Source organism: Saccopteryx bilineata, chromosome 4 (genome assembly GCF_036850765.1).
Source record: "Saccopteryx bilineata isolate mSacBil1 chromosome 4, mSacBil1_pri_phased_curated, whole genome shotgun sequence".
Lineage (NCBI taxonomy): Eukaryota > Metazoa > Chordata > Mammalia > Chiroptera > Emballonuridae > Saccopteryx > Saccopteryx bilineata.
Window position 1 is genome coordinate 197,914,326 of NC_089493.1, and position 22,982 is coordinate 197,937,307.

At 62.0% G+C, this 22,982-nt stretch overlaps 1 protein-coding gene across 4 annotated transcripts in view; it reads left to right on the forward strand.

Annotated features, from left to right (window-relative positions):
• Positions 1–18,256, forward strand: part of IQCE (IQ motif containing E) — a 37,834-nt gene extending 19,578 nt beyond the window's left edge. For 3 of the 4 annotated variants that reach the window (XM_066273496.1, XM_066273498.1, XM_066273499.1), the window contains 11 exons: positions 238–293; positions 969–1,186; positions 2,595–2,699; positions 3,672–3,759; positions 8,324–8,452; positions 8,865–8,888; positions 11,506–11,616; positions 12,218–12,339; positions 13,122–13,189; positions 14,161–14,274; positions 15,609–18,256. In XM_066273496.1, the coding sequence (XP_066129593.1) occupies positions 238–293; positions 969–1,186; positions 2,595–2,699; positions 3,672–3,759; positions 8,324–8,452; positions 8,865–8,888; positions 11,506–11,616; positions 12,218–12,339; positions 13,122–13,189; positions 14,161–14,274; positions 15,609–15,793 (1,220 nt within the window). In that variant the 3' untranslated portion in view covers positions 15,794–18,256. The remainder of the gene's footprint in view (positions 1–237; positions 294–968; positions 1,187–2,594; positions 2,700–3,671; positions 3,760–8,323; positions 8,453–8,864; positions 8,889–11,505; positions 11,617–12,217; positions 12,340–13,121; positions 13,190–14,160; positions 14,275–15,608) is intronic. The other variant, XM_066273497.1, reaches the window with a different exon arrangement.
• The last annotated feature ends 4,726 nt before the right edge of the window (positions 18,257–22,982 follow it).

The window sequence follows — 22,982 nt, forward strand, 5'->3', positions numbered from 1 at the left end:
TGACCTGGGCCGCTGGTGCCACAGGCCCGAGGGACGGGTCGGCCACTCCAGTGGCCCCCTCGCTGCCAAGGAGCCCTTTGGAGCACGAGACTCTGCTCGCTGTGGCTCTGCCGACCTTGCCGCTGGCCACACGTGCCAGCTGGGGAGGGGAGCCCTCGGGCCCCTGCAGACGGGGGTCTGGCTGACAGGCCCACTGGGGCAGCACGGGGCATCTTCACACGCCCGCTCTCCCGCTAGGTTACACCGAGTGGAGCAAGCCCCGGCTGCTGAGGCGGATCGCAGAGCTGGAGAAGGTGCGCGCATCAGCGTCCCCCGCTCCTCGGGACCTGCCGGAGTCTGGGGGGTGGCCAGGCGGCTAATGAAGATGAGGACAGGCCAGGGGCTTTGCTCCTGGAGTTAGGGACTGACCACGGGGGCCCTGAGTACAATGCACAGACCGGAGGTGGACGGGAGCTGAGGGCCGTGCCGTGCAGCACCGGGACAGTGGGTTGGGCCCCTCCGGAGCCCCAGCTCCCGTCCGCACCTGGGTTTTACTGCCTGCTGCTCCCGGGGGCTTTCCTCGCCGACCCCCGACATCTGCGTCCGCAGGACCCTGTGCGTCCACACTTAGAACATTTCCTCTGTCCGCCTGGTGAATTTGCGGACCGGTCATCAGTCTGACTCTGACAGTGGTCAGAGTGTCAGGACCTTTTGAGCAGCTGGTAAATCTCAGAGCTGTCTCAGAGTTTGGCTGAGCAGAGTCAGCCTAGAAGAGACAGTTTAGAAAATATGATGTTATATAGTTAGAAGCAGAAAACTTAATTTTTTAAAATTTGTGGGTATTTTTAAAATAAAGGTTGTTAGGAAGGAAAGGCCCCCTGTGGAGGTCCAGAGGCCCAGTGGGCTGAGCTCGCCAAGTGAGCAGTGCTGACTGACGTCCACGGGGGTCTCTAGAAATGATGTCTGACTGACGCCTCTGTTTTCTCCAGAAGATAAGTTCGATGGAAATCCCCAAACCGGAGGCCTCAGACGTGGTCAAGTCAGACACCCTGGCTCTCTACGCGCCCAGCTCCCCGGTGTCCGGGCAGCCCCGGTCTGAGCGCCAGGAGGACAGCGAGCACCCCGAGGACAGCACACGTCTCCGCGGAGCCGTGAGGAGCCTGAAGGGCGAGCGGAAGGCCCTGCAGGCCCAGCTGCAGCAGCGCGAGTAGGTGGCCCTGCGGGAGGCCCTGCAGGCCCAGCTGCAGCAGCGCGAGTAGGTGGCCCTGCGGGAGGCCCTGCTTCCTGTTAGCTCTGTCCCTGCCAGGCGTCGGCGCTCTCGGGCTCCGGGGAGGACCTGCAGCTCGCAGCAGTGATTGCATGATTTTTATTTTTATTTTTTGGTATTTTGTGAGAAGCAGAGAGGCAGAGACAGACTCCCGCATGCGCCCGACCGGGATCCACCCAGCATGCCCACCAGGGGGCGATGCTCTGCCCATCTGGGGCGTCGCTCCATTGCTGCCCAAGCCACTCTAGCGCCTGAGGCAGAGGCCAAGGAGCCATCCCCAGCACCTGGGCCAACTTTGCTCCAATGGAGCCTTGGCTGCAGGAGGGGAAGAGAGAGACAGAGAGGAAGGAGAGGGGGAGGGGTGGAGAAGCAGATGGGCGCTTCTCCTGTGTGCCCTGGCCGGGAATCGAACCCGGGACTTCCACATGCTGGGCCGACGCTCTACCACTGAGCCAACCGGCCAGGGCTGCATGAATATTTTTAGAGGAGTCTAAAGCATATATTTTGGTTGTGAAATAAAGGCAGCTTGAGTGGGGGGGACTGACCTGCTGAGACCCCTGGTGACTGGTGTGCACAGTCAGCCCCGGGGGAGGGACTCCCCAGCTGCACCGTGGCATGAGCCCCCTGCCTCCAGTTACAGCAGAAAACCACACCCTTCACACCCACCTGCCCCTCACCTGCAGTTAGCGTCCGATAGTGCATCTACCTGAGCTGATAGGTTCTTTGTAGAAGTCCGTGTTCTAGGCAGTTTCCAAAACTAGGCTGATCATTTTGAAAGGAAAGTTACCTCTGGTGACCGCTCAAGCTAGCTCCTGCCACAATCACCGCTCCATATACAGGGCCCTTGCTATGCGCCCTGCTCTGCGGACCACTCACACTGTGTGACCTCATGAGCTTCACGGGACCAGGGACATTAGGTCACGGTGACAGAAGCCGTAGAACTGAGCTTCAGATAGGTCTCCACCTCTGTGGCCACATGTCACCTGTGGGACATGGAAGCCCAGGTGGGAGCAGTGGAGGTCCTGGGGAGCCCCCCCCCCCGTGTCCTCACAGCCTCAGCTCAGGCGGCCCTGGAGCTCTCCTGAGACACGAGGAGGTCCCCAGCTGGGACTGCTGGGGCAGTTAGTGCCTGTCCCCGTGGGACACTGTGGTCATGAGAGCAGGGACCTCAGTGCACCTGGCTACTCAGCACTGTGCCCCCCGCACCGCCTGTCGCTGGCTCTTCCTCCCCCTGCCCCCGGGGTCTGTCCACGGTGGCGAGTGAGGGGGCTGGCCCGCCCGGCGGCCGTGGGCCTCACAGTAGTCCTCCTCGCACTGAGTGCTGAGGCGTCTCTGGCTCTGTGCTCAGTGTGGAAGTGGAGCAGCTGCTGCGGACCAGAGCCGACCTGGAGAAGGAGCTGCAGGGCGTGCGGGAAGGAGAGGAGGAGAGGCGGGCCAGGGAGGAGGCTCTGAGGTGAGTGGGGGGGTCCGTCGGAGAGCACAGGACCCCAACCCCCTCTTCCTGCCCTGGGCGGCCCCGCCCCCTCCACCTGGGCCGGTGCTAGAGAGCTGGCCTGGGGCACCTCGCCCGCCTGCACCCTCCACCCCGGCTGTGCCCACTGCTGAGCCTCGGGCCGGTCCAGGTGTCACTGAGCTCTTTGGGACAGTACCCCCTGCACACCTTCAAAGCCGGTGTCCAGGGGAACGCGGCAGACAGGAAAGGCCGCATAGTGTATGATTCTGAAATGTCCAGAGCAGGCCAAGCCGTAGAGATAGGAAGCAGGTGAGCGGTGGCCAGGGGCTGGGACAGGAGTGGGCATGACGGACAGGTATGGGGCTCCTGGGGGGTGAGGGGGAGCCCCCCGGGATCTAGAGTCAGACAGTGGTGATGCCGTACAGCATCATGGATTTACTCACCACCACTGAGTTCTGTCCTTTAAAACGGTGAGTCTTATGGCGATAAAAAGTGCTCCCAAGGAATGGAACAGAAATCTGAGCCAAAATATCAGCACTCAGAATAACTAGTAAGACAGATTAATGAAACAAATTTAGAAAAGTCTTCAGAAGAAGCGTGAGAAGATTTGGTCTGAAGGCTAGAGTGGAATCCGAAAGGGCAGGTGTGCAGAGGAGACGTGGTCACTTCGCCTCAGTCTTTTGCGAGGGCGCACGGTTCCTTCCGTTCCTGTCGTTCATGTGAAACCCCCGCCCAGTGCCTGTGCGTCACCCGTGCAGCCAGACCTTTTCAGTTCTGACCAGAGTGACGCGCAGGGTCCCTCGGTCCCCTCTGACGCCGATGGCAGCTGCCCCGTCGCGCGTGCAGTGGGCAGCGGCAGGGGCCACACTGCTCCGGGAGGGGCGTCCCTGCCCACCCTTCCGGCTGCCGTCCCCACTGTCACACGAGGACGTCTGGTACCGCGCAATGACTGTTCCCTCTTCTCAACATTAGAGAGGAAATTCAGGCGCTGACCAAGAAGTTTCAGGACCTGGAAGCAATTAAGAAGGAAGAGGAAGACCCCATGGAAGTGGCCCCTGAGGTAAGGGACGCAGCGGAGACGTCACAATGCCGACTGTCCTTGACCCGGACACGCCCGTTTCCTCTCACCGCCACGCTGATTTCTGTAGATCGTGCCCTGAGTCCCAGAGTTCTGGACTGACTGGCTGGTCAGTGTCGGCTTTTCGGGGGCGGCGGGCAACAGGCAGGTGTAGGCAGACCAGCCTCCCTGTGCCGGCCCCTGCTGCCTCACTGATACGAACGAGGGGGTCTTGGTGGCCCTGAGGGGTCCCTGCTGGGGCAGCGCTGCCTGCACTTGGACTTCTGGTGGCTGGAATGTGCCTGCTCACTAATCCTGGGTTTCAGGCAATGGGTTTTCAGATGGCAGGTATATACCCTGGTACCTGTTAACAGAAACAACAGATAACGAAGTGTTAACACCCTGTGGCTTTAGCAGTGGCCAGATAGCTCAGAGCAGTGGTCAGCAAACTCACCAGTCAACAGAGCCAAATATCAACAGTACAACGTCTGAAATTTCTTTTGTGAGCCAAATTTTTCAAACTTAAACTGCTGTACATAGGTAGGTACATTCCTTATCGAGGTAGTGCCCGCACGTGGTATTTTGTGGAAGGGCCTCACTCAAGGGGCCACAGAGCCGCATGTGGCTCGCGAGCTGTGGTGTACCAACCACTGGGTTAGAGCATCATCCCAAAGCATAGAGGTTGCCGGTTCAATCCCTGGCCAGGGCACATACAGGAACAGATTGATGTTCCTGACTCTCTCTCTCTTTCCTCCCCTCTTCTTCTCTCACTAAAATCAGTGAATAAAAATTGAAACCCTGCCGTGTGCCCGAGAGCAGCCTGGTGGCCGTGGGAGAGGGAGGCCACATGGTCTGGTGTGCCCTGAGAGCAGCCTGGTGGCCGTGGGAGAGGGAGGCCACATGGTCTGGTGTGCCCCGAGAGCAGCCTGGTGGCCGTGGGAGAGGGAGGCCACGTGGTCTGGTGTGCCCCAGTGAGCAGCCTGGTGGCCGTGGGAGAGGGAGGCCACATGGTCTGGTGTGCCCCAGTGAGCAGCCTGGTGGCTGGGGGAGAGGGAGGCCATGGGGTCTGGGGTGCCCCGAGAGCAGCCTGGTGGCCGTGGGAGAGGGAGGCCACGTGGTCTGGTGTGCCCCAGTGAGCAGCCTGGTGGCCGTGGGAGAGGGAGGCCACGTGGTCTGGTGTGCCCCAGTGAGCAGCCTGGTGGCCGTGGGAGAGGGAGGCCACGTGGTCTGGTGTGCCCCAGTGAGCAGCCTGGTGGCCGTGGGAGAGGGAGGCCACGTGGTCTGGTGGGCCCCAAGTGAGCGTGCGTGAGAGGTGATGGAGTCCATGCGGCTGGTGCCTGTGCTCCCCGCTCTGGCATTTCTGCTTCTGGAGGTCTGAGCCGGGGCCCACCACACGGCACTTCTTTACCTGGGACACTTTTTAGCCAAGAAGTCCTGTTGCTTCCGACAGTGACTTCTGTGTCGGCAGCCAGGGGCCTGGCAGAGACTGTCCCTGGCCACAGAGGGCAGCTTGGCGGCTGCAGGCTGAGCAGTGGGCGTTCCTCGTCCTGGCCCCGGTTCCCACGGCGGCTGGTGCGCCCAAACTCCTGGTGTCCAGGCCTCTCCTCGGAGCACGTGGCACCACGTGTGCCCTCTCTGGTGCCAGAGACAGGGGGACACGTGCCGGAGCTCGGCTCTGGAGCAGAGCGTGGAGACGGGGCCCAGTGCTGGCCGTCGGGCGGCCCTGTGGAGAGCACACCACAGCCCCTGACGCTGCGCGGCCAGCTGCTCCCACGTGTCCTGCCGGCCGCCGGGAGGGTGGGGCCCCTCCCGCGAGTCTCTTCTCTTCAGTGAAGAAACGCTTTGTGTTTTCCGTGTGGACGTATTCATGAGGTTTTCCCGGGGCTTCGGACAACATGCTCAGTCCTGCAGCGCCGCTGCCCGGTGTCCGGGAAGTGACCACGCTGCAGGACGGTCATACCTGAGTGCCTGTGCCATCTGCCCAGGCGGGCACGACACCAGGGCCGGGATTGCCTAGCCCCGCGGGTGGCATGGGCGTGTCTGGTCCGGCCACGTGGCGCCTTCGGGGGGTGTCGCCGTCTGTTTCAGAGGGGGGCGCTCATGGGCACAGAAGTGGCAGGTCCCCTGGCGTGTGGCTTGTCTGCTCCAGGTCACCCTGAGTCCTGGAGGCCCCACTCGAGTGAATGTATACGTCTCTGTATGTTCAAAGCTTTCCCCTCAGGGAGAAAATACTCCCCACTCCCAGCAGGATTGGAACTAAGGCTTTGTGTGTGGGACCCATTTGGTTCTAGGAGGCTCCTCCGCTTTCCGGCCTGCAGAGGTCTTCTGGGGGTTCTGAAGGGGGTGAGAAACCAGTTTGTCCTATCAGGAGCATGCAGTTGGGGGACAGGAAAGGCCTTCTTAGCGCTGACATCCTCCCTGGGCTCGAGTTGGACTCCAGTTCAGTCCTGTCCCCTTGTGTCCCTTAGTGACTGCCCAGGGGCCCAGCACAAGACTGCAGGTCACCTCCTGCCTTTGGGCACCGTCTCTGTAGGCTCTGCCACCGTCTCAGATTTCAGAACTGGGGACCTAAATCGTCCACTACATGCGAGGCAGTGTGGCCGTGTCCGTAGGGCCTGATGGGGGCACTTCCCTCCGTTCCTAGGAATCACATTCCATCAGCCTCCCCATTTCCCCTGAGCTCAAGGACATGGTGTCAGAATGACATAGTATCTGCTGTGGCATCTCCCTGTCAGTGACAGGGACAGCTGGTCAGTCCCTGGTTTCCACTGACCACTCAGGGTGGGCCAGGGAGGCTCCTGCTATGCTCACAACAGCACAGACAGGACAGCACAGGGGAGACAGCTAATGCATGGTGGGGCGTCCAGTGGGGACTGTCCACCCTTTCGGAGGGTAGAGCAGCTCTCCACTCCCGGATGTGGAAGGTGCCCGTGACCTGTGTCTGCTGGACACAGATCCCTCTCCCCCAGAAAGGTCACGGCTGGTCTGGTCCCTGTGCCTCAGGAAGACCTCGCCCACAGAGGTGCATGCAGGGGCCACCCCATGCAGCAGGGACCGCCCCGTGGGGCAGGGACCGCCCCGTGCGGCAGGGACCGCCCCGTGGGGCAGAGACCGCCCTGTGCGGCAGGGACCGCCCCGTGGGGCAGAGACCACCCTGTGCGTGCAGGGACCGCCCCTTGCGGCAGGGACCGCCCCATGGGGCAGAGACCACCCCGTGCGGCAGGGACCGCCCCTTGCGGCAGGGACCACCCCATGGGGCAGGGACCACCCCGTGCGGCAGGGACCACCCCGTGGGGCAGGGGCTGAGCACTTCTTTGCTGTCTCTTAGCGTTGTCTCAAGCTCTTACAATGAGCAGCCGGCTCTGGGTCTGCCCTGCGTGAAGGCATTTCCACGCACAGGAGAGGGGACAGCTTGGGAGCGTGCGTGTCTTCTGCGCGGGGTGGGGGGCTGCCGTCAGCCCGAGTGCGGGTAGTGGTTGTAGGTGAGGTGCGGGGACAGCCAGCTCTCCACAAGGTGTGTGCACCTGTGTCAGGCTGTGTGCCCTCCCACCGTCTGCCCACGCTGTCGGAGTCTCTGATTTCACCTGTTTGCTCGCCTGACACAGGACGGGACAGGACTGGCTCTCAGCTGAGCGAAGCTCTGGAGATGTGTTAGGATGGGGAGGAGCCACGCCCGTGGGTGACTGCTGTGTGCCGGGGGTTCTGGCGACACGTGACCGCTGCCCCAAAAGAGACGGGCGTGCGGGGGGCACTGCAGCCCGCCGGGGTCCCGCAGCTCAGATGGGCAGTGGCTGTGTGCTGGGACAGGAGGCTGACTCACCAGCTCTGGGCATCTCTCCGTGAGGGCTTTCTCTGTGTGTCTCCGCTGAGCTTACATTTTTGACATAAGATAAATAGGCCACTATTTTCATTTTTGTTGAGAGGTGTCCTTGTAGATAATAAATGTGGACTCGTAGGTGGCACAGATTAGTGTTATTTTGATCATCCCAGTAGCAATTCTTGCTTCTTTCTACCTTAAAAACCGAGCTAGGAGTCTACTGTCTTGAATCCCAGACATCCCACTTCTGTAAGACAGCATTAGTCTAAAGCAGGGGTCCCCAAACTTTTTACACAGGGAGCCAGTTTACTGGCCCTCAGACTGTTGGAGGGCCGCCACATACAGTGCTCCTCTCACTGACCACCAATGAAAGAGGTGCCCCTTCCAGAAGTGTGGCGGGGGGCCGGATAAATGGCCTCAGGGGGCTGCATGCGGCCCGCGGGCCGTAGTTTGGGGACGCCTGTGACAGACCAAAGGGGGACCCCTGAAAGGCGGGTCATTGAATGTGCCCGTGCCGCTGAGCTGCCTCTCGGAGCCGGCGCCCGAGGAGAGGGCTCCGGAGAGCTGGGGGTCAGGACACCCTGCTCGCCCAGCTCCCCAGCTCACGTGCTGTCTCCCCAGTGGCATCCGGCATGCCGGGCGGGTGAGCACCGATTTCTCCTCTGAGTTAACGTGTAGTCTGTGTCGTGGCAAGGGGTACCCTGCCACCTTCCAGAAGTGGGGTCACCTCTGTACCTCGGTTCCCTGCAGACCCGGGAGGACACTGAGCCCGACGCCAGCGAGGAGGCCTCGTCCTGGCCACCTGGCGCCTGCTTGGAGGAGCGGAGACAGGTGGCCGCCAGGGTCCTGCAGGCCCGGTGGAAGAGGTACAGGCGCCAGGTGAGGGCTCCCGGGAAGACCTGCAGCTGGGCCGCAGGGGCCACTCTGTGTCCCTGTTCACCAGACCCGCTGTCGTGAGTCCCCCTTGAGGGGCCGGCTCTGTGCTGGGTGCAGGAGACACGCCAGGAGAGCGTGGAGAGACAGGGTGGACACGTGCCCGGGCAAGGGGACAGACACCACACCTGGGAGCGTGGGGGGGGGGACCCTGCTGGGGAGCAGGAGGCACCTGCCACCTTCCCAGAGGAGGAGCAGGGGCCTGCCTGCCCGGGGCGGAGGCTACAGCTTGTCCAGAGCTCACGGCAGCCACGCCGCCTTCCCCGCCTGGTGGCTGCGGCAGGCCAGGCTCAGGAGGTGGACACCACTGTGAAAAGTCGGTCCTCATGTTAACTCACACCTTGTCTCTTTATTTCAGAAAAAAAAGGCTGCCCTAGATGAGGTAAGGAAGGGTTATCTCACCAGTTTCAAAAAAGGTGCGTGTGGGGATATCTCAAGAGGTTTCGTTAAGTACTTGTTTTCATGAAATCAGACCAGACCCCAAGGTGAAGTTGAAGATACAGCAGTGATATTAACATCAAACAATCATTCACCCTGGCCGGTTAGCTCAGCGGTAGAGCATCGGCCTGCCATGCAGGAGTCCTGGGTTCGATTCCCGGCTGGGGCACACAGGAGAAGCACCCATCTGCTTCTCCACCCCTCCCCCTCTCCTTCCTCTCTGTCTCTCTCTTCCCCTCCCGCAGCCAAGGCTCCACTGGAGCAAAGTTGGCCCGGGCGCTGGGGATGGCTCCATGGCCTCTGACTCAGGCGCTAGAGTGGCTCTGGATGCAACAGAGCGACGCCCCAGATGGGCAGAGCATCGCCCCCTGGTGGGTGTGCCGGGTGGATCCTGGTCGGGCGCATGCGGGAGTCTGTCTGACTGCCTCCCCATTTCCAACTTCAGAAAAATACAAAAACAACAACAACAAAAAAAAACACAATCATTTGCATAACGTCACACCTGCCTTCGCTAGCACATTCACATGTCCTTTTCACATGTTGACTGACCATCAGTTCTGTGTTGAGCAACCTGATGGGTCCTCGGGGCCCAGAGATTAGGACGGACTGGTCAACAGGTCATCACCGTGCAGGGCTGTGTGCCTGGCGGTGGCGGTGGCTGTGGCTCTGGGGGAGGCCTGGCAAGTCCCTGCCAGTGCTTCAGCTCCAGCGGGGCCGAGAGTGAGCAGGAACTCACAGGACAGAGGAGCGAGAGGAAGGGGCGTTCCAGGCAGAAGGGTCATGCAGGGGAAGCCCTGAGCGTGCAGAGAGCTGCAGCCCGGGGGGGAGGGAGAGTGCAGGGGAGCCAGGCTGGAGAGGGAGGTGAGAGCCGACAGCGGGCAGTGCCGAGGCAGGGAGCTGAGGGACAGTGCAGGTCTGGGGCCTGGACTGTCCCTGGCCTCCTGCAGCCTCTCCCCTCGCTGCCATCAGGGTGACAGTGTCAAATGCCCTGCGGTGCTCAGTCGGGAGGCACCTCTGGCCTCTGGCATGAGGCACATGCCTGCCCCAGACCCTTTGCACTTGCTGTCTCTCCACTTCTACCCAGAAAGTCTCCTGCTCCAGATATGTGCATGTCTTGCTCCCTTGCTTTCCTCGGGTCTCTACTGAGTCAGTCCTCCACAGAGACCCCTCTCTGAGCACCCCCACCTGTCCCTCCGCAGCCCTGCCCTGTGTGTTCCCTCAGAGCACTGTCCCTACCCGACAAGGGGACCGGACCGTCTGTCCTTCTGTCGCTGCGTTCCTGGTTGGCAGAGGGGTACCTGGCATGTGGTCAGCGTTCAGTATCTTTGAACGAGTGAGTGACGAGTGGCTTGGGGACACAGAGGCCCGTGGAGCGTGCTGTCTGCCCGGCTCCCACCATTCCCTCGCCTCTGACCTCCACACGGGGCTGTCATGTGGGCTCGGGGACGGCAGGGGCCCACGTGGGGCCTCTGCTTCGATAGTGTTGTGGCCCTTGCAATAGCTCTGCTGGCCTCTGAGGATGGACCTACTGAGTTAGTCAAAATGTCCATCTGCGCCTGACCAGGCGGTGGTGCAGTGGATAGGGCATTGGACTGGGATGCAGAGGACCCAGGTTCAAAACCCCGAGGTCGCCAGCTTGAGTGCGGGCTCATCTGGTTTGAGCAGAGCTCACCAGCGTGGACCCAAGGTCGCTGGCTTGAGCAAGGGGTCACTCGGTCTGCTGAAGGCCTGTGGTCAAGGTCAAGGCACTCATGAGAAAGCAATCAATGAACAACTAAGGTGTCGCAACGGAAAACTGATGATTGGTGCTTCTCATCTCTCTCCGTTCCTGTTAGTCCCTGTCTGGCCCTCTCTCTGACTCTCTCTCTCTCTCTGTCTCTCTGTGGAAGAAGAAAAAAATAATAAAATAAGACTTTATTCATTAAAAAAAAAAAAAAAGCCCATCTGCCCCAGGGAGGCTCTCGCCTTCCTTCACTGGACTTGTTTCTAAACCGCACTTCTGTGTCTCTCCTGTCACCTCACCCTCAAGAAAAACAGAGGCTTTCTTTTGGTAACTGTGCTCACGGAGTGTCTAGACCTCGAAGGACTCGGGTGCCGTGGGGCATTCTCCTAAACCGTCCGAGAGCTGTGGTCCTGTGACGTGTGGAGCTGGGGTGCTCTGGCCGGGCTAGGGGCGGGACCGTTCAAACAAGCGCTCTCCCCGGACCCGGGCTCTGGTTCCGGATGCACCTGTAGTTGAGAAAGTCGTGGAGATTTAGGTCAAAGGATCACTAACATCTGTGATCATTTGAGACCGTGGTCCCTGCCTAACGTTAGGGGTGGGGCTGGGGGGTAAAGTGGGATAAGTGTGAGGGCTGGTGTCAGCAGCTGCACCCCAGCGCTGAGCAGACGCTGTGTCCTGGGCCAGCAGGGTTGGTGTCTGTCCCCGTGGGAGGCTCTGGGGAGAGAAGAGCTTCTCTTCCGTGTCCTGTGACAGAGCAGTCCTTAGGGGCGCCACCTCCCTGCTGTACCTGCCACCTTCCTGGGAAATTAACAGCCATCTTCTGTTCTCTCCCTGCCAGGCGGCCTGCGTGCTCCAGGCAGCTTTCAGGGGACACCTGGCGCGGACAAAGCTACTGCTGAGCAGAGCAAGTGGTTCAGAGTCTCCCGGGGAGCCCTGCTGCCCCGCCCAGGTAACCCTGCAGAGCGGGCCTCGCCTGGTTCTCAGACTGCACCTCCTGGCAGTCTCCGCCTCCTGCCCGCCCGCCCTGTGCTGTGCCGTGCTGTGCCGGCTCCCTCCCCGGGCAGCCTCAGGCCACGCCGGGGACCTCAGGTGCGGGGCCTCAGGTGCAGGGCCTCAGGTGCAGGGCCATGCCGGGGGCCTCAGGTGCGGGGCCTCAGGTGCGGGGCCTCAGGTGCAGGGCCACGCCGGGGGCCTCAGGTGCGGGGCCTCAGGTGCGGGGCCTGGGCGGGTGTAGCCTCGGGGCCCAGTGGCTTCCAGGAGCTGGAATACCAGGTAGCAGGTCCACCTGCAGCTCAGGCGGGAGCGTAAAGACGCCGCAGGTCTGAGCGAGCGGCTAGACCGCCTCTCTGTGAGAGGGAGGGGAGCTCGCGGACCCCAGGTCTCAGCTTTGAGGACCTGCAGTCAGGAAACTGCTGACTAGAGAGGGATGCATGAGCCACCTGACACGGCACCGCCGTGCCCTCACCTGGGTTCTCAGCTCCTGGGTGACGCCGTGCCACGGCGGGCGGGGGTGCTCAAAGCGTCCCTGCCCCCCCGTCCTTGTGCTGCAGAACGCCCCTGCACCCTGCGTGCCAGGCCCCCCTGTCCCGGCCGAGGGCGACCCAGAGCTGGAGGCGGCCATCACCCTCATCCAGTCTGCCCTCCGGGCACACCTAGCACGGGTCAGGCACAGGTAAGCTGACCGGCAGCCTGGGCGATGCCGGCACCGACACGCCCAGGTGCAGGGGACCTTGGCATGTCACCAGAGCAAGAGTCACTCCTGTGAGAAACTGCTCCCATGTCGTGCAGGTGGGTGGGCCACGCATCCTGGTCAGACGGGGAGGGACAGATAGAAGGACCAGACCCCGTGTAGCTGGTGGAGCCCAGTTTGGAGAGCGGCTGCCGGCCTGTGCTAGTGCTGCCCTTTCTGGAGGTGCTGGGAGCCGACCTCCTGCAGTGCCGACCTCGTCCTGAGGCCTCCGAGCCATTCCTGCCAGGGCTGCCACACTCAGAGCCCCAGCTAAGTGCAGTGGGGGCAGGGGACCCACAGTGAGGCTCAGAGAGCATCAGGGCATTGCCAGCGCCTGCCACCCGGGGACGCTCAGGCAGCGGCACCGCCGACCTCTGCTTCTCGGCTGCGTGGCGGACAGCGGCCCCCATCGCTGTCCAGTCCGCAGCCTCCCTCTTCAGGAGCGCCAGCCAAATCCAAACAGCCTGGTCCTGGTTCCCCATGACCGTGGTGGGGTCCTTCCCTGGGGCAGCCAGCCAGGGCCAGGAGGTGGACAGCGGCACAGCCGGGGGAGGGAGGCATCCGAGGCCTGACCTCAGCAAGTGTCCAGGACACTGGCCGAGGACACACGAGGCCCCTGCACAGCGGCTGGGCCAGGACCGGGCTCGGCTGCAGTGCAGCCGCCGTGCGCTTGCTCTGTGGGGCCAGGAGCCCTGCTGTGGGGTCAGCTGCAGCCTCTCTTGCAGTCAGACGGTGAGCACCACAGCTCCGGCGAAGAGCCCCTCTGCCTCGGCCACACACGGTGCGTCTGCCGGTGAGTCCGGGTCACCCGAGTGTCGGTGCTGGGGGCAGCGGGCCTCTGAGGTGCAGCTGCCACCCTCCCCGCAGCGTGGGGCGTGTAAGCACGTGTGAGGGGCTTCGTCCCTCGTCCCTCAGTTTGTAGGAGAAGCAGACGAGTCCTGAGGGACTCCCTGCAGCTCAGAGCTGAGAACACCCCACTGACATCGGGGGTTCCCTGCATCGCCTGCTCGCCACCCTCTGGGGCTCTGGGCTCACGGGCCCTGACCTTCAGCTCCCGCGTAGGGTGTGGGCCTGTCTTGGGCCGTTGCTCTCCCTGGTGGCTGGTTTTTTAAGTAAAGCTTTGCTCATTTTTCCTTTTCTGGTTCACTGAGGTCCAAAACCGTCCCTGAGGAAACCTGGCGTGGCCAGGCACTGCACCCATCTGTGAGGCCAGACCCTGGCTCCCTCCGAACTCCAGACCAGGGCTGGGCCCCATTCGCGCATATGCACGGTGGCAGCCAGGACCTTGCGTTCAGTCCCCAAAACCTAGGGCTCTGACTGTCCCTCGGACCTTTCTGCCCGGCACTGTGACCCGGAAGCCTTCCTCTATGCTCCCTGCTTGCACAAGATGAGCACAGGTCCTGTGCTGAGATCGAGACGGTCAAGAGGCCAAGAATGCGGCCTCGCGGTCTCGCTGCGAAGGTGCCGTGTGGGGTCCGTTGTCAGGGCGCAGGGAGCGGTTCCCACGAAGGACTGGTCTGTGCTGCTCTCAGGTCAGACAGAGACTCAGGAGGTGGGAGCAGAGACTCAGGGAGCCCCGCAGAGGGACGCGGCTGTTTGTGGCTCTCGGGGCTCGTGTCCACATAGCACGGCACCGGGTTCAGGTGCACACACAGTGACCCGACGTTTGTATGACCGTCTGGACGCAGCTTTTCTGAACTGGGGGAGAAGGATGGTGGACGTGCTGGTCCCATGCGAGTTTGACGCGTCTGCGTGTTGTTTCAGGTCAGGAAGACTGCGAAGGGGGCAGTGGGGACACCGTGGAGGGACCGACTCCCTGGGCCAGAGCGCCAAGACCGTGGGGGCCAGGGTCGCCAGCCGCCCTGCAGCCCTGCCCTGGTGAGTGGGGGCCGCAGCGGCCTCAGCCAGCTTTGAACTTCGATATTCATTCCAGAACCTCTGTCTGTAAAGCTCAGCGGACAGGGATGAGCTGTCCTGGGCCTGCAGGGACGATGCGCAAATGCCAAAGCCCCAGACCCCCGCCCTGGGCGCCCGAGCCCCCAGGGGGTGACCGTGAGAGCCTGTGATCGGGGCTGGCACGTGTGGGCACAGCCTCCCCTCCTGAGGAGTGGCCTCAGCACCTCCACCACTGAGTCAGCGCGGGCACAGCGGTAGGGGGCAGCCTGTTTCCCCCAGGAACCAGGTCTGCAGCCAGTCAAGCCTGGGTTCCTCTGATTGTCACCGTGTTTTTTTTAAGTTTTTGACTTTTAGAGAGAAAGGGAGGAAGAGACATTGATTTGCTTTTCCGTTTATGTGTGCCTTCATTGTATGTGCCCTGACCGGGGATCGAACCCACCACGCTGGCGTCTGACCAGCTGGGCTAACTGGCCAGGGGCTAAGAATTTTTAAAGAGAAAAAAAATGTGGGCAAACCATGTCAACCCCATAAATTTAAAGATAGATTAAAAAGGAAAAGAAGAATCTGATAACCTTAAAAATGGATGTTTTTAATGTTTCCCCTTTAGTAGAGATTTTCTTAAATGTTGCAGTCGAGAAGCTGAGGTCGAGTATCCAGTGTGATGAGTCTTAATTTCTTTCCCTTCTTTATTATCATTTTTTTCATCTCAAATCAACGTTGGTTGTTTTACTCTTCACGAAGCAAGAAGAGCAAGTCCCTTCTCTGTGGCTGCTGTCGGGGGTGGGGACCTGCCTTTCCCGCATCCATCACCCCTGGTCCCAGGGGACCGGTGTCACCTCTCCCCATCTGGTCCCAGGGGACCGGTGTCACCTCTCCCCATCTGGTCCCAGGGGACCGGTGTCACCTCTCCCCATCTGGTCCCTGGGTGGCGTCCCAGGTGTGCCAGTGGTCAGAGAGCTAGAGAGCTCATGAGTGCCCGCCGGGTGGGTCCCACGTCCTCCCCCTGGGCGGGTGAGCTCGCCCGCGAAGCTGGCAGCCACAGGCACAGGACCTCAGTGGGCACAGCCTCACCTTTCACAGGTGGTTTGCTTTCAGGAAGTGGCCACAGTGTTCAGAGCTGAGCTGGGAGACTGAGGTGGGTCTGACTAAGGAGGTAATGAGAGAGGCCCTGTGACAGGTGTGAAGCCGGTTCTGAGGTCTGTCTGTCCCTGGCTACGTCGGGGCGTGGCCTTGGGCTTCCTGCCAGGGAAGAGGCGAGGTGGACGGTGCCCCGGGCGGCTGGTGTGACCTCCCTCCCTCCCTCTGGTTTGTTTCAGCCGTGCCCCCTCCCTCGGGGCAGCAGCCTGGGGCATCTCCACGTGTGGAAGAAGTCTATTCAGACGACTCAGATGAAATCGTCATGGCTCCGTCTCTCCCTGCGAAGAGAAACGGCCCCCCGCCCCCCGCCCTCGGTGCCTCTCAGGGTGTCCCACGCAGGGACGCTCTGTCCGGGGAAGGTTAGGTTAAGAGGACAGAGCGCATTCTAGAGGGCGGAACACCCAAACTTGGGAAGCAGTGTGTCTTTGTTAGGGAAGAACATGACCTGCTTTCCTCCTCAGCGCCTTCCCAGTGTCTCTCTCTCCTTGGGCTTGTCTGTCCCTGCAAGGAGCCCTGCGTGCCTTCGTCTCCTTTCCGGGACCGGTGGCCACACCCCGGCCTCCAGTGCGGCTCAGTGATGGCTCTCAGTGCTAGGCCCATTGCCCAGATTGGGGGGCCACCAGGGAGCCCCGCAAGGCACTTGTCTCACAGCAGCTGGCTGGCCACTGGGCCTCGACCTGGACAACCATGCAGCCAGGCCAGTTTGTTTAATTTTTATTTGTGGGCTGCCAGACCATCTTCCTCCTTCCTTTGCTCCCCACTGGACTGGTTGGTAACTCGGCTGAATTTTTTCTGACCCGTGCCTTGTTTTACCTGCTGAGTCGGTCCCGGGTGACCCAATCCATCCTGCTGGGCACCAGGGTCAGAGCTGAAGGTCCATCGGAGGCAGTCAGCCGGGAAAGCACTGGGCCGCACGCCTGCGTGACTCTGGGGGCCGCTCCTCCACCCTCGTCCCAAACAGGCATTTCTGCGTTCCTGTTCACTGGAGGAGCTGCTGGCGGTGCGTGGTGTGGGCAGGCTCAGCGGGCCCCCGGGCCTGGCCCGTGTACCCCGGCCTGGAGGGGCCTGCCCAGCAGGCAGAGCTGAGATGAGCCCGTGGACTTGAGTGTTCCGAGAATATGCCCCTGAGCTGTGCCAGTATGTGTGTTCACTGTGCCCTGGGGCCTCCTGCTGTCCAGCACTGCTGGCCTCTTAAACACAAACAGTCTAAGCTACCTCAGTAAATGACGTACCTCAAGTGACCAGCCAGTGTCCAGTGTGCCGTGCCCTCCCAGGAGATGACAGCCTGCCTGGGGCTCGGAGAGCCTCAGTCCTGCATTTGTCCCCAGGCCAGGCGCACCTGCAGGGCTCAGGGCTGGGGTCGGGGGGACCAGAGAGCCCATCTCCCACCGTGCCTGCCAGGCGGCCCCGCGCTGCGCTCAGGCACCCAGGTGGGCCCCCCGGCTGGAGCCGAGCCAGTGGGGACGGGCCAGGTGGGCAAGGTGGGGGCAGGGCTTCGGGAGGTTGCAAGGAACAGTGACCCCGGAGAAGGGACCGCGACCTCAGGCATCACTGCCCAAACGCCCAGCCCCTGCGTGTCTGGGTGGAGGAGGGGCGGCTGGTGTGTCTCACGGGGTCCAGAGTTCTGCAGCATGCCTACACATCACCCTGACCGTGACCCTAGAGCACACCTGTCTCAGCCCAAACGCCCTAAACCAGCAGTAACAAGACGTGACACCCGGGCCTGGCTGCCCGGCTGTGGTGGGCGTGGGCGGCCGCACACCTGTGGACAGGGCCCCTGGGAGGCAGGCCGAGCTGCAGGCCGCGGAGCGGGGGTGGGGGAGAACCCCCAGGCTGGGCTGGGCTGCCCTCTCCTCTGTCCGGAGGACGTACTGTCTGTCCCACAGGCTCCAGGGGCAGTCCCCTTGGGACCCGGCCTGGCTGTCGTAGGGTGCGGTGTGGCAGTGACATGGTCCCGCTGCCCTTGGCTCGCATCTGCCCGCTTGACCAACACGGGCTGATGAGGGAGACCGCAGGAGGGTGGGTGCTGGCGGGAAGTGGGCCCCCAGACTGGGCAGGAAGAGGAGAGGCCGCAGCCAGGGGCAGATGTGCGGGTGTGTCGTGGGCAGAGCCAGCCCGGGCTTTCTGTGTGGAGTGTGATCCCTGAGGGAGGGGTGCGTGCTGGGAGGGGTCCCCTAAGAGTCCCCCCCAGGAGAAGGGGCAGTGTCCCCAGGCTCCGTGGGTGGCACACCATGGGATGTGGCTGTGCTGACCAGGGACAGAGCAGGACTCTCGCTTGCCTGTTCCTCTGTGTGTAAGGACCCAGACAGGTGGCCCTGACCGCAGGGGCTGCACTGTCCCCTGGGGAGGAGGTGGTCCTGGCAGACCAGCTCGCTCAGCTCTGCCGAGACCCCCGCGCCACAGCGCTGCTTCCTTTCTGGGGAGTCCGCCTCTGAGTGGCCCCACTGTCCTTCAAGCACCAAATAAAGCTCGAGTCTCACCAGAACCCAGCTGAGCTCGCTCAGAACCCTCCCATGGCTTTGGAAGCAGTGTCTGCTCTCCAGTGTGGCTCAGAGACTCTCTGAGGGTCTGAGAACTGACTCGAACCTTCCAGGGTCCCGCCTTCCCGAGCTCCCCCAGGGCAGTCCCCTGGACAGAGGAGAGGGCTGTGAGCAGCTGACCACCGCCTGCTGAGAAATCACGTCTGGAAGTTGAAACGTGAAACCCCCAGGTGGCCCAGGAGAGGAAGGGGCGGGTCCTCCGGTGGGGGCACTTTCATTTGGAATATTCTAACCTATACATCATTGCCGGTGAGTCTCAGGGGAGAAATCAGGTCCCCCCACCCCACCCCCGCGCTCCATCCTGTTGGCCTTTGTATCAATAAATAAAAGTTGTTTTGTGGGATGTTCGTCCTAAGGGCCTGTAAACCTGGCACTTCTAATGACTTCCAGGTGTGGTTGCTGTGGCCAGACCGTGCTGGCTGTGCTGTCCCCTGGGCAGGAACCTGGCTCTCTGGGCCCCTGGCCATCGACGGGGTCACGCTTGGCTCAGGCCTCCGAGCTTAGAGCACATCCCTGCCCTGCGACCCCTCCGTCCTGGTCGGCTCCAGACCCCTCCGTCCTGTCCCTTCAGCTTTCCTCCTTTTCCTGAGGACTTGAGCATCGAAGTAGTGAAAATGAGAGCAGAGGGCAGGCATTTCCCCCAATTCTATGGCTTTTTGTTTTAGGAGCAGAGAAGGAATAATTTGCTTAGGAATCAAACACAGATGCCAATGACCAAAAAAAAAAAAAAGGTTGATTTCTAGGAAATTCGTTTCTGTTCTATCCAGTGGTTCCTAGGAAAGGGCGGCTGCCCAGAGTTCTGTTGCGCAGAACAAGGTGTGTCTGTGGGTCTGTTGGCATGCACACCCGGGGTGAGATTTGTCTGAAGCCCCTCCAGGGGCCTGTCTCTTGGCTCTGACATTTGCCGAAGCCCCCATCTTGGCAGCCCGATCACCGTGTGTCATGCCGGCCAGGGGTCATTGGAAGACTCGGTGCTTTGCAGGGGAGCTATGGGGCCCAACAGGGTCTGAGACAGTGGAGAGCAGGACACAGCAGACACCCCGGACACAAGCCGGACATGCATGCCCTCCCCCAAAGAGGCTGAGGTCCGGGAGCGGAGAGGCAGCCTGGGATGTCTCAGCTGGAGCAGCCGGCTGGCCGAGGACGGGGGTGGGGGTGAGGGTTCCAACCCCGGGCCTCCGCCCAGCAAAACGAAAGCCAGCGTGTAAATACAGAACTAGTGTCAGACACACACACACACACACACACACCCGCCCCTGTGGTTTCACGCTCTGGGTAATTCTCTCCATTTAAAAGCAGCGCCGGCTTGCTCTGCGAGGAGCAGGTAGGCCTCCCTAAAGCTTGTGGCTGAGCGAGCTGCCCCCAGGTCCCTGCCAAGATGACATAAATGTGAGATTCCTTGAAAGTCACCAGGGAAGAGCGGGGGAGAAAGTCCGGATCGGGTTCCCTCAGTACTGCTGCTGGGTTTGGAACCCAATGCAGGGGGCGAGCAGAGCCTTGGACCCCACCATCCGTCTGTTAACCTGGGAGCCCAGCCAGCCGGCCGGTCCAGTCTGGGGCCGGTGGGGGCAGCCCCAGTCGAGGTGGCTGCCCGGGGAGGCTGTGGGAAGTCTCCACGGCACTGTATCCCTGCTGGAGAGGGAGGGGGCGCCCCTGAGCTGCGAGCTAATGAAGCCCAGGAAGACTGGGATTCACAGGGGAGAAGGGGGGGGCTTCAGCTGGGCCAAGGCTTGCAAGCTGCCTGTCAGGAAGCCAAGTTTGGGTGACTCCGTCCTCCTTGGGAAGGGCAGGTGGGACAGCAGCGTGTGCCCCAAAGTGCCATGAAGAGGAGAAGGACAGGTCAGGAGGGGTGGCCAGCACTCTCCCCTCCCTCCCTCCCTCCGCTCTCTCTCTCTCTCTCATCTCCCTCCCTCCCTCCCTCCCTCCCTCCCTCTCCCTCTCCCTCCCTCCCTCTCTCTCTCTCATCTCCCTCCCTCCCTCTCTCTCTCTCATCTCCCTCCCTCCCTCCCTCCCTCCATCCTTCCTTCCTTCCCTCCCTCCCTCTCCCTCTCCCTCCCTCCCTCTCTCTCTCTCATCTCCCTCCCTCCCTCCTCCCTCCTTCCCTCCCTCCCTCTCTCTCTCTCTCTCCTTCTCTCTCTCTCTCTCTCTCTCTCTCTCTCTCTCATCTCCCTCCTGGCCTCCCTCATTCAGGGTCAGGCCCTTCGGTCCTCACTCCCCACCCTGCCCTTGAGGTCCTGGGGGTAAGAGGTAAGAACCACCGGGGACACGGCCCTCCCCTCACTCAGCAGAGGCACTTAGGTTCCACAGAGCACTTGGGATTCCCCGCATGCCCAGTGCGGCCCTGACCCCTGCCCTCCCCGCCCCTCCAGCCGCACACAGCCCAGTGACCACAGCCCTTTCCAGAGAGGAGGCCTTCCCCACCTCCCGCGGGCCCCTCGCTCGGGCTGTTTCCCCAGCCAGGAATGGGCCAGGAATGTCCTTCCTCCCAGAGCCAGCCCCCCTGGCCCACCGCGGAGAGCCTCTGGGATCGGCCCCTTTTTCTTTGTGTTCTCACAAAATGAGTTCATTTCGTCTGTTTTGATATTTACAGCACGTCTGCAGTGTGCCGGGCGCCAAAGGAAGGGGCGCTCTGCGGGGGGGATCGAGGTTTATTTCCTCCACCCGCCAGTTTGTCCTCACTAGGCTGAGCCCCCGGCAGACGAGGCCGCAGTAGATCCCTCCACCCAGGGAACACCCAGGTCCCCAGGTGCGAGGACCCCAGCGGCAGACACCGGCTGAGCACTCCCCGCCAGGGTGGCAAGGGGCCGGGCGTGAGAGGCCCAGGGGCACCAAGAGCAGAGGGGACAGTGGCCAGGGGAACTTGGGAACACGCTGCCCCACCCTCCCCCCAAGAAAAGGGGAAAGAGGGGCTCTTCCTGGCGCTCTGCCCCCACCCGGGGCCTCCGGAGGGAAGCAGAGCTTGTCTGCCCCCGTGGGAACGTGGGAACGGACTGGGAATGCTGTTGGCTGAAGGAGGACAGCCCTGGATTTGCATTTCAGACGGTGGAAGGCCCTCTGGCAGCTGGGAGGGTGCACAGTGGCTCACAGGCTGGTGCGGAGCAGATGCGTGCCACCTGTCCCCAGTGCCCAGCAGCCCTCCCATAGAGGGGAGCTTGGGGTATCCCAGGCCCCAGAGGGAGGGCCTGACTCCAGCCCCGAGGTGAGGCGGGGAAGCCTCAGACGAAGAGCATCTCCAGCCATCCCTCCTCTGAGCGCGTTCCATTCCGGGGGACTGTGGCTGAGCAGGGAAGGGGGGACTTCTCAGAGCCGAGCCTGCCCTGCAGTTAGGACCTCAGGCCTGGGCAGATGAGGCAGCCTGCTGGGCCCCCCTGCTCCCCGGTGTCTCCCCCCCACCCAGCCATACTGCAGAGACAGAGGAGACATCTGGGCAGGAAAGGGTGTATGGGCTGAGGGTCCTGCTGGCCCGTCCTGGCCAGGACCTGGGGCTAGCCTCTGTTTTCCCATCTATAAACAAGGGAGAGAAGAGGGAGTGAGGATGGCCGTGTCTCTGGGTGGGGCTGTGAGCCGGTGGCCAGAGTGGCCCTGTCCCAGCCGGCTGAGCTCTCTGAGAGCTCTGGAAACATGCGGAGACCTGTCAAGGGCCTGGTCACAACACTCACCGTGGTCCTGGCTTGGCTCCTGCCCTGACCCCTGCCCACCTGGCACAGCCAGGAAAGATGAGGCAGAGAGGGCAGGTGGGGGTGACTTTGGACTTGACCCTGAAGCCCCATGAGCCAGGGCGGGGCCAGCAGGGGAATGACAGGTCAGACTCCCTCCCGGAGGAGACCAGGTGGTGAAGAGAAGCTCAGGCAAGAGGCATGGCAGGATGGCCCGTGCCCCAGGTGACGTTAGGGAAGGTTGGGATAAGATTTTCAGGGCTCCTAGGAGAGGCAGCCCACCTTGGGGAGGTGACCGTTGGCTTACCCTGCCTCCCTGGACACCCCCCCCCCCCACACACACACATCATTGAAACAGGCAGCCTTGGGTTTGTCAGAGCTGGCTTTGAGTCTGAGGACCACCGCCCCTCATGCTGGGACTTGGGACAGTATCCTCAGCTGCTCAGAGGCCATCCCTGCTGATGTGCTGTTTCCGGGGGGCTCTGTTTAGGTGACCCCAGACAAGGGAGGCTGCTCACGTCTCACTCTGGCTAGCTGTGTCGGGCCCACCCCGTGGACCTCTCAGGGACCGTGCTGGCTGGCACCTCTCCCAGCCTCCAGAGCCGTGGGGCCAATCCCGTGGTGGCCAGCTCGAAGGCAGCGCTCCGTGGTTTTCCTGTGGCCGGGACCCACGAGCCAGGTGTCTGTGGCGAGCAGGCATCGGGCTGGCTGTGTGGCCAGAGAGCATCACCGGGCCACGTCTCGGCAGGCGCCAGGGAAACCCGGCCTCCAGCTTTCTCATGAGCTCTATCTCCACGGAAAATATGAACCTCACTGGACCGGGTCCCAACGCAGGGATTCCATTGTTCTGGCTTCCGCCCAGCACTGGGGACCCGGCCCCCCGCCTGGCCGTTTTCCAGACTCCCACAGGCCTTGGGACAACCGTTCAGGAGCCTCAACCCAGCCATCACCCTGGCCTGGGAGCCGGACCCTCGGCAGTGCCTGGTCTGGCCAGCCCACCCCTCCGCATCAGATGCTCCTCCAGGGGCTTCCAAGGAGCTCAGGCCTCGGTGCTCAGACCTTCTGAGCAGCTTGACTCACAGGCTCGACTTCCCTGGAGGGAAGGCAGGAGGCCCTGAGGGGGGCCTTTCCACAGGCACTCATACTTGGAGGGAGTGGGATGAATTTACATGTGACTTTTTTTTTTTTTGTATTTTTCTGAAGTTGGAAACGGGGAGGCAGTCAGACAGACTCCCGCATGCGCCCGACCGGGATCCACCCAGCACGCCCACCAGGGGGCGATGCTCTGCCCATCCGGGGCATCGCTCTGTTGAGACCAGAGCCACTCTAGCGCCTGAGGCAGAGGCCACAGAGCCAT